The sequence below is a fragment of the Microtus ochrogaster genome, unplaced genomic scaffold (genome assembly GCF_000317375.1).
Source record: "Microtus ochrogaster isolate Prairie Vole_2 unplaced genomic scaffold, MicOch1.0 UNK67, whole genome shotgun sequence".
NCBI lineage: Eukaryota > Metazoa > Chordata > Mammalia > Rodentia > Cricetidae > Microtus > Microtus ochrogaster.
Window position 1 is genome coordinate 2067395 of NW_004949165.1, and position 11168 is coordinate 2078562.

At 35.6% G+C, this 11168-nt stretch overlaps 1 protein-coding gene across 1 annotated transcript in view; it reads right to left on the bottom strand.

The window, feature by feature from the left end:
• LOC106144420 (zinc finger protein 431-like) overlaps positions 1-11168 on the bottom strand; it is a 21287-nt gene that overhangs the window by 1559 nt on the left and 8560 nt on the right. Inside the window, exons 2-3 of the mRNA XM_013354743.1 lie at positions 1415-1538; positions 1154-1214 (exon numbers count right to left, since the gene is read on the bottom strand). Coding sequence (XP_013210197.1) covers positions 1154-1214; positions 1415-1538 — 185 coding nt within the window. The remainder of the gene's footprint in view (positions 1-1153; positions 1215-1414; positions 1539-11168) is intronic.

Genomic DNA, 11168 nt, shown 5'->3' on the forward strand with positions numbered 1-11168 from the left:
CACTTAAAAGTTTTACCACATTTAATGCACTATTGAATTTCATATCTATATGATTTAATTTCATATTTTTTCAAATTGTAAAAAGCAATCAAGTACTGAGGTTTTATAACTTTGTTAAACATCATGTTTTTTTCTCTCATTAAGGGTCATTTTGCATCTGGAAAAATATTTGTTATGATAAATTCCTTTGTGTCATGGTTTATCTTTTCATCTATACCTATACCTATATTTTGTCTAGGATATTTTTCACATTTTTGAAGAGAACTGCTTATACTGAGTGCTTTAACAACTTTACTGCATTCATATATTTTACTATATTGTAAATCATTATGCATTTGGTAAGTGAACTAAGACACACGGAAGTATTTGCATAGACTTAGAACTCATGGATTTTTTGTAATGTTAAGTTTGTATTTATGTATTAACAATGATGGTAGAAAATAAATTAACTTTGTATTCTTGGACCCAATTCAACATGTATAATCTACTTACTCTTAATTGTTCTTAAGGAGAGGTATGCTAAATCTTTCCATATCCCTATGCTCATACACTTGTGTCAAGAGTCACACACACACACACACACACACACACACACACACATATGAAAAGAAGAATGGTGAATAAAAGATTACCACAAAAAATCCTCAAGGTTTGACTTTCACAGACTTGTGGTATAGTTATTAAGGTTTCTCCACAACAACTGCCCCTTGACCCTTGACTCTAATAGCTGATTTCACTAAACTTAGTTTAGAACAGTCACAAAAAGTATATGAGAAATACAAGACTTACCATGGGCTATTGTTTTAGTAGAAAGTTTTGCAGCTCTACTCATCATCACTGAAATGTGTATACATTTTCTGTCATGAATAGCAAGAAACCAATGGACTGGCAGATCTACAACAGAGCTCTCATGGTGCTATCAATCAAATGGTGGTATCTGTATAAATGTTGCTTCCTTGACCATTTTTAAATGAATGCCTTGAAAATGCAATCCACATACAGGAAATTGAGGTATATGGATTTGTGAGAATTTAATAATCATCAATGCATTTAAAGCTGTGCTTATTTATACTATTGCTTTTGTTTAAAAGTTCCAGAACACATTACAAACTCATCAGAGGCATATTGTTATGAACTTGCACAAGAAAATTACCTTGCATATCTTCTAGAAAATTGACAATGTTCTTTGGTGTTAAGGTCTTCCCAAATGTATCCTAAAATACAGTACCAGAATATCTATGTTATATTATTTAACATTGTGCAACAATTAGCTTATTATATTAAGTGAACATAAGAACTAAGACTGTGTTGTTCAGCTCATTCTTCTTCTTTCTAAGACAAATTACAAAACAAAATAATTAACCAAGAAAAAGTTGTCTCCACATTTTGAAGCATGAAATAAATTCACTTTTACCTATAGTAGTTAGGCTCCTGAAGGTCTCCAACATCACATCCTTATAGAGATTTTTCTGGGAAGGATTCAGCAAATCCCACTCTTCCTTAGTGAAGGTGATATGCACATCATCATAGGTCACTGCCTTTGAAAATATATCACACATGTGTACAATGTAAGCATGACAGTGACAACATTGTAAATGCATACTTCTTTGAAAGTATAGTTGTATGATTCTGCTGTTCCCCATTCTTATTCCATGACATAGGTAGCCACTTTAGAAGAAAATGGAAAAGGAGAGTCAATTCTGTCATTTCTCCACACTTTTGATGGGATTTCACTTTATTTTTTAAACAATTAATTAATTAATAAGGAAAAAAAAATCCGGCCCGGGGGAAGGCCGCAACCAAAAAAAGAAAACAAAACCCAATCCAAAGGGTGGGAACCAACAAGGGGGTGCCAAGAAATGAAACCAAGAACCTTGGAAAAACAAGCAAAGCCCCTAAACAACGAACCAACCCCCCAAGCCCCCGGAATTCAACTTAAAAGAAAAAGAACCAATAAAAAGGAAAAAAAAAAAAAAAAAGATCAACAGTACATCGTATGCATGAGAAAATTGTATGAAACATACCAGAGAAAGGAAAAGAATAATGGACAAACTGAGCATACTGACGTATTGTGGCTTTAACCACAACACTCAGAAAACAGAGGTGGATATATTTGTCTCTGAGTTGAATGTCAGTCAAGTCTATGCAATCAGGTCCAGGAGAGGTGGCAGTACACATTAAGACCCTATCTCCATTGCAAAACTCAATGAAACAAACAATAGGATAGAAAAACTGAAAGGCTATTATTGAAGCTCCTTCAAAGAGTTGTTTTCACTCCAGTTCTGTATTCATCTTCCAGACCTCTGAAGTACCCTAATATAAACTGTAATACCAATAAAAATTTGTAGGAAAAGAACTGCCTATATAAAAGTGCTACCAATGGACAGATGAAAACAATAGAAATATAAATGTTGGTCATAAATTATCAACACAGAGCTGGAGAGAGGGGAGAGTAATGCAGCAAGCACTCTTGCTGATCTTGAATGGAGGTGGACACATTTGCCAGTACTTACATGGAGATCACAACTTCCCATTTTTCCATGGTCAGGATTTGTGAGATCCTTTGTTCACTCTGATGACCAGGTATCCATATGGTGCATATCCATGCAGACATATAAAATGGTCATATTGATTTTAAAAGAATCAAAGCAAGCATAACAAACAGGAAAAAGTTCTTGCAACTGCGATTTAATGACTCAAAATACTCAGGCATTATTATGTTATCAATCCATGGCATTCTGGGAATCAGAGTGATACCCTCTGTCAAATTTTAAAATTCAAGATAAGCATGAAGCTAAGCACAGCAGCATACACTCGACATGAACAAAACCTACATGCCAGGGCCATCATCCAATAACATAAAAACAAATAGAGCCAGGAATGATGCCTCCCTTTACTTTCAGGAACTGAGAGCCACAGTTACTCAGATAAGCAAACAAGACAAAACAGCAGGTTACCAAACTCCTGAACACTGAATAACAACTGTTTCTGCTATGTCTTATGTGATTTAGAGATCGAGCCTATAATAATGGTAAAAGCATTTCAGTATAAGTAGGAAGTTGGCTGATTAATGTCAAACACAACACTGAAGATATAAATATCAGGAAATTACTTGAGGGTATCGAGGCTCCTAGCATACAGTGAGGAATTTTATCTAGAAAGGCTTTTCCTACTAAAGATTCACAGAAAATTGAAAGAAAATCACTAAGGAGAGAAACTTGTTCAAATTCATAATGTTTTCTGGGAGGTTGTTCATTCAGTCAAATACATTGTGAACCCAGTCACTATTGGTTCACGGTCAACAATGGAAAAAATGCATTTAGTCATTTCAATGATTCACATTTAGTGATACTGGAAAAAGGATGCTTAAAAGAAATTCAGTCCCAGCTCAGATTTGAGAAATAGATGTATATTTATTTAGGGATGGACTCACAACTCAGAATTTTATGCTTGAACAGAGATCAAAATCTGAATCATGTAGCCAGAAAAGAGGCCAAACTCATGCTCTGCATTGGCAAATACAGTGTAAGATGTCATGTCCCAATGGATGGGAAACCACTGGCTGCAAGACTTTCTACAGCACCTCCCTATTTTGTTTAAATAAGAGAGTACTAAGACCAATACAAAATTATATACAATAAGAACAAATATTTAATAATTATCTTATCCTAATTAGTTTAATTCTTGTTTAATAAATAATTTGGACAAGTCATGAGAGGAAAGTAACCACAGCTATCTAGTCTTCAACCCCATTAAATCTGAGAAGGGAAATATGACTTGAGTAAGCAGGAAGTGCAATCAAACAGCTTTCAAAATATACAACAAATTACAGAGACAACTGGCTACCTGGGCAATCATGCAAAGTCTCATTTGCAATGTTGAAGGGACTAATTTTTGCTAAGACCTAGATTAACTGCCAGATCATTTTTAGAGGTAGGGAATTTTTCAAAACCATCTTACCCTTTCTTGGCAAGATTTAACAGATTTGCTTATCCATTTTCAGATACCATGTATCTTGTGAGTGGTTGAGGTGTGAGCATGTCTTTGCTCAAAAGAGTTTTGCCAAGAAAAAAACAAGCTCCTAATGGAGTGTTTTCAGTGCTCAACTTTCTCTAGGGAAGAGATCAATGCTACCAGGAGCAATAGTGCCTCACTTCAACAGAACCCTAAGTTATTTATATGCCATATTCTACAGTTCTTTGAAGTGGTTGAAGATACATAATCTCTATTTATGTAAAAAACCTGATTATTTTAATTATAAGCATGACAAACATAGATGACTATTGATCTATAATTCTTTTCTTTTAAAGTGGGAGATCTTTTTTAATATTTATTTATTTACTCATTATGTATACAATATTTTGTTTGTATGTATGTCTGCAGGCCAGAAGAGGGCACCAGACCTCATTACAGATGGTTGTGAGCCACCATGTGGTTGCTGGGAATTGAACTCAGGACTTTTGGAAGAGCAGGCAATGCTCTTAAAAACTGAGCCATCTCTCCAGCCCTGATCTTTAATTCTTAATACCTTTATAACTTAAAGACTAAGACTTCATATTAGAATATTATACAATAACCAACTTACAACAAATGAGGACAATGACCTCAAAATAACAATATATAACTATCTTGATCAGTGGTAGAAATGTACATTGCAATTTGATAAATATATATCATTATATAAAATGTTTTAAGCAGAGGTAGAAGCATGAATGCATACAATATTCAATATAGTTTAATATTATATCAATATACAAGAATCTATACCAATGCAATTGCCTATAAATTATAACTCACAAGCATTCACTCTATTACTCACTATTATTAGTATGTAAGCTCACACTAATCTATTATTCCATCCAATTTTCCCATTTTTTTCCAAAGAGATCCCTGAGCCTATAAACTTTCCCCTCCAACCTGCAATCCTATACCAAATATAATCAACCCCTAAATGATGTTCTTAACCCTGAGGACAAACTTTGTTGGGAGAGGGGATGTAGTCTTTTAGAATTACTTCCAGCTGTCATGGGGGCGATGTTCTTTCTATGAGATTCTGTGAAAGTAAAATGATGGTTAAGTTCAAAGATTACTGTCTGGTATAATTGTAAATAGTCTCTGAGTATTTGGTAAGGTTGTCTGAGCTTCCTATTAGGAGGTCTGTCCACAACATTGTAAAAAGTGCACCATTTCAGCTAAGCAAGTTGGAACCATCTTGAGCAGCTGGTACTCAAAACAGATCTTGTAGTAGTGTTATCATCATCATGATGTAATATCAACCAGATTGAGTTGTTGTTGTGGGGCCCCAAATTCTTCCTGGAAACATCAAAAATTACTGCAGGAAAATTCATTGTTCATTGTGGAAAACTAAAACATTATTTATATAGACATATACAGACATAAGTATTCAATGGCATGTACAATAGAGACAAAAATAGATATGAAGAAAAATAAAAAAATTTCTAAATTCTTATTTCTTTCTGCCCCATGCTCCTGACATGAGACAGAAACTCTGAAATTTTATTTTAACAACATGTTGGGTTTTATAGAGGGACAAAGCCAGATTCCACCTCTATATACTCATAAATATACATCCACCTAAAAATACCACCCGACAAAATGATAGGATAAAAGTGTAGATTACTGAATCTGCTCTAAAAAGAATAAAGGGGATACATACATATGATGAGATAAAAGAGTAGGTCTTTAAAATTAAGTTTAAAAAGTAACTACTTATTTATAACTTTTTACATTGATATAGATATGTATGCTTCCTTTTGATACTAATTTGGCATTATTTTTGTTAAAACATACTGTTTATGATGCTATATTCTTAATCAAGACATTTTACCTAATACAAATCACTTAAACATGTAATGAAAATTTCTAGTCCTTGAAAGTTATTATTATAAACAAATTAGGATATAAAGTACTGCACATTAGTAGTTTGTTACTTATTACAATTGAAATTATACTCAAGTTAGGTATGTTTTCAACATTATTCAGAATTATATTAGATGATTCAAATGTACATAATTTAGAGTAAATATTTGCAGATGTAAAGCAAACTTTGTCTCTTTGGGGATTAAAAATTATACAAAAAGGAGATCCTATTAGTTATTCAGCATATAAAATAATTTTACAAAAGTTTTACCCCAAAAGTTAAAAATTAGGTGATATTATTTGTGGAATCTTAATAATTTTCAGAAATTGCTGCAAGACATTGACCATCTATATCTCACTGTTGGAGTAAAAAAAATTCAAAACAGTAATTAGAACCAAACAATAAAAGGTGACAAGGATTTAAATAGTCAAAGAGAATTATCATCTAAAGCAGAGAAAAAAATTGATTTAGTGGAAATAAAATTATAGGAGGTACATACAGATTGTTTGGATCTGAAGTTTGTTTACATTCAAGACATTTTTTTTTGATAAAGGCTTTCTCTTTAGCTTTGGAATGTGTACTGGTACTAGCTCTTGTAGACCAGGCTGGCCTTAAACTCCACCTGCCTCTGCCTCCCACGAGCTGGGATTAAAGGAATGAGCCACCACTTCATGGTCTTCATTCTAGACATTTTATGCTCCATCCATTCCCCTGTAGGAATTTTACCACAGAGGAAAGATATTATCTTAAAATTGATATTTTTACCATATAAACAGACTAAAAGCTATAAAGTTATGTGGAACATATCTGAGTTGATTTTAAAAAGAAAATTGAAGCTTCATCTATTAGCAAGAATTGACCAAGTTTAAATTGTAGCATGTTTTCCTAATGTTAATATTAAATCCTAATGGACAGGAAGTAAACATTGGCAACGAGCTTGGAGTAATTTCTTGGGAGAGAAAAACAACAAATATCCCTTTACCATAATATTAATAATCATAATGATCATCTGGAGTCATTTCAGACATAAAGAAGCCCTTTAAGTTCAAGCATGCCTGCTGTTCTTCTTCCAGTAATCTTGAGGGCTATGAATAACATCTGTGTTAGCCAACAGAAAAAACTTTTTGCCCAGTTAAAAAGAGACCATTTTTTGTATTAAGATGTGGGCTAGTGTAGTCCAGCCAGGGGCACTCCTTGTTAGTGATTAGAAGCTGCTTAGCTGAATCAGATAATGCACAGGTTTGAGCTGCCTCCAAACACAGTGCAGGGAGGTGGTGAGCTGACTGTACTGCTTTTTGATCTGCCTTTGGACTGTGTTTAGTACATATGCTGGCTGAGAAATAAACTCAGGCTGCTTTCTATTGACCTTTCATCCTCTCAGTCTATCCTATGAGTCTGTCATTATTTCTCTTAATCTAAATTTCCTTAGCCTCAGCATCCCCTCCAAGGGAACCCCTAGATGATTTTGCTAGACTGACCAAATGGGGTATCCTGTCTCTACACGTCTGCAGACTGAATGCTGTTTCTACAAAACACTCAGTCCTCAGCTCCTGTCTCGTACCATCTTATATTTCTCTCTCTGTCCAGGCATGCCACTTCCTATCTGCAACTCCTTAGTGATAGGATTAAAGATATGAGACACCAGCATTTGACTCTACAACAAACTGGTGTGGCTACTGGGATTAAAGGTGTGTGTCAGTATTGCCTGGGGTGTAAGGCTGGCCATGGTATCTGTTTTACTTTATGATCTTCAGGCAAGTTTTATTATTAAAATATAAATGAAAAATAAAATTAAAGCCAGGTAGTGGTGGCTCACACCTTTAATCCCAGTACTCGGGAGGCAGAGGCAGGCAGATCTCTGTGAGTTCAAGGCCAGCCTGATCTAGAAGAGCTAGTTCCAGGACAGGAACCAAAAGCTATGGAGAAACCCTGTCTCAAAAGTCAAAAAACAAAAAAGGAAAAATAAAATTAAATAATTAGAAGCAAGCATCTAAGACCAAGAAGAGAAAAGTAAAACTGTTTGTTGTGTTAAGTGCGGCGGAGCTGCGTCCCCAGCACCCGGCAGCCCACATGGCTAGCTTAGCTTATGCCCCGAAATAATTACACGGAAACTGTATTCTTTTAAACACCGCTTAGCCCATTACATCTAGCCTTTTCTCGGCTAACTCTCACACCTGGACTAGCCCATTTCTAATATCCATGTAGCTCACGAGCTGGCTTACCAGGAAAGATCTTAACCTGCGTCTGTCTGGAGTGGGACAATCATGGCGACTCACTGACTCAACTTCTTTCTCCCAGCCTTACGTTCTGTTTACTCCACCCACCTAAGGGTTAACCTAAGGGGCCTAGGCAGTTTCTTTATTCCTTAACCAATGAAATCAACAGATTGTTATATGACACTCCCATATCAACAGTTTATCACCAAAGAGTATAAGAAATATTCTGAGTACAAATTGGTGAAGGTCCATCATTTTCAAAAACAATAAATGATATAATTAAATTATGGTTCACAAAATCAACAATATAGACAGCACCATTCACAAAACAAGAAATGAAAACAAATCTACATATATAGTATATGTATATATACATATATAATATATATAATTGTTTCTTAAAGAAGAACTACAAGATTCTAATCAAAATGAATTCCCATGAAATCACTGACCATCACGCATCCTGTATACTCCTGTTCTCTCCTTTACTGATGGAGGAAGGTCATTGGTTAATTAAATAAAAAAACTGCTTGCCCTGATAGGTTAGAACATAGGTGGGTGCAGTAAACAGAACAGAATGCTGGGAGGAAGAGGAAGTGAGCTCAGAGATGCCATGCTACCCTTTCCCAGGCAGACGCAATAGCTCTGCTCTCTGAGGCAGACACACATGATGAACCAAGCCGGCAGGTAAGACATGTTGAATATTTCCAGGTAAGACCGGTGCTACACAGTTTATTAGAGATGGGTTGATCGGGATATCAGAATTATCTAAAGCTAATGGGCCAAGCAGTGTTTAAATGAATACAGTTTGTGTGTTGTTATTTTGGGGCATAAGCTAGCCAGGTGGTGAGGGTGCTGGGGACGCAGCCCCACTGCTCATATTACTACACTTTACCAATAACTGAAATTATGTTTGGTGAAAAGGGCTTGATGTAGGTGGGTCATATGTCAATGTGTTGCTTTCATTGGTTAATTAATAAAGAAACTGCTTGACCTGATAGGTCAGAACACAGGTGGGTGGAGTAGACAGAACAGAATGCTGGGAAGAAGGGAAGTGACTCAGTCGCCATGAAGCCAGCCGCTAGGTCAGACATGCTGAATCTTTCCTGGTAAGCTACCGCCTCGTGGTGCTACACAGATTACTAAATATGGGTTAAAGCAAGATGTGAGAATTAGCCAATAAGAGGCTAGAACTAATGGGCCAGGCAGTGTTTAAAAGAATACAGTTTTCATGTAATTATTTTGGGTAAAGCTAGCCAGGTGGCGGGAAGTGACCAGCCACACGTTCTACAGAGTGGCATCCATCTCTACACTACAAGGGCTGTTTCACCAAAATTTACAATATTCTCTTGAAGTTTTCTGATGTTGTTACTTTACAGAAAATAGTTTTGATTACTGAAAGCATCTCATTCTCTTATGATAAAGAAAATGATGTCTGTTGAGATCAATTACCATGTTGTTACCTACTCTTGGTGATTGAATCCAAGTTTGCATCAGAGTGAGGAAATGAAAACTTTTTAAATGAAATTTCAAGAAGAGATTTTTAAAGAATCAGTGTACATGTAAAATAACTTGATTTACTCTAACTGCTTTATAAGTCCCAAGCAGTTTTGGAAATGAGGTTACTGCTATTTTTTTTTGTGTATGTTTGTGCATGATAGAGACTATCTTACATATATACATACATACATATATATATATATATATATACAGGTAACTTACAAAAAGGAAGGTTGTCAGATCTGCTGCTGAATTGGGAATAGTAAAAATTTATTAACCTCCCAACTTGCATGTAGGTATTTGAACTCAGGTCATCCACAAAAAGAATAAGTGCCGAGCCACCTTACAAGGCACATAAAACCTTTTCTCCAATAAGACAAGTCTTTCTCAGATTAATGAAAACAAGAAAAACAAAACATAAAAAAGAAAAAATGATCCTTATTAAGATGATCTAAAAATTATAATTTTGAGTATGATAAGTTTCGACCATTAAATGAATACAAATAGCTTTGCCCAATAACTTATAACTGGACAGCCGATAACAAACCAATATTCACAGTGGAAACACTCAGAAGGCTCAAGGGATTATGTATTTATCATACCAACACTTAAGTAGCAAAGATTTCAATATGAAGATAGAAACAACTGGAAAACACAGATACACCAAGAAATGGAAAAGGCAGGCACCTAAGAAGAGAAAAGCAGTCTTGCAACAGAAACTTTCCAAAAAAATAATAATGACCTGGTAAATTTAGAAATTTTCTGAATAAAATTGATGAAGGCCCATTATTTTCAAGATAATCAATAATATATTTAGATTACAGTTAGATTACAGAAAAATAGTATCTCATTTATATAATATGACATCTATACTTTCCACAATGATACATAAATCAAAAATGTGCACAACTTTTGTGAAAGAATTAAGGGGAAAGAAATACAAAGGCAAAAGCAGTGACAGAAATATATAGTCAACTTTTAATCAAAAGACCAAAGAAATCTTGGGCAAGGAAAAGTGTGATCTTGACCAATGTTACCCAGCTACCTTTGATTATATGGGTACAGAAATTAAATAAACACAAACTGCACAACTTTCACAAAGTTATCTCAAAGTGACCCTTAAACTGTTGTTTCTGACCTCCAATTACTGATCTGTCTTACAAAGACAGAAACCTCATGATATAGTTGCTCTCTTTGCAAACAGAGGAGATCTCTTTTAATGGCTCTCCAGCCCCTTGTGCTTTTTTCTGGTTTCAGATAAATGCTGCTCCACTGATGCCCAATCCCAAACAACCTAGAAAAAATGATTTAAGGAGCAGTGGGGGAAGAGGTGGTTGGAGATTCATGCCTGAGCAGTGGGCCTGGGGCCTTTGGGGAGGCTGGGAGGGAGATCCAGGGGTGCAGGGGACTGTGGGAACAGCCTGCCCAATGAGCACTGGTCCTGTTTCCTCTCTCTACAGGTTCTGGGAACACCTGGGGAGCCCCTGGCAGCCAAGAGCAGGAGGAAGAGCTGGGACTACTTAAGGTGGATCCCACAGATAACATCATTGAGGGCCCAGAGCTAGAAGTGA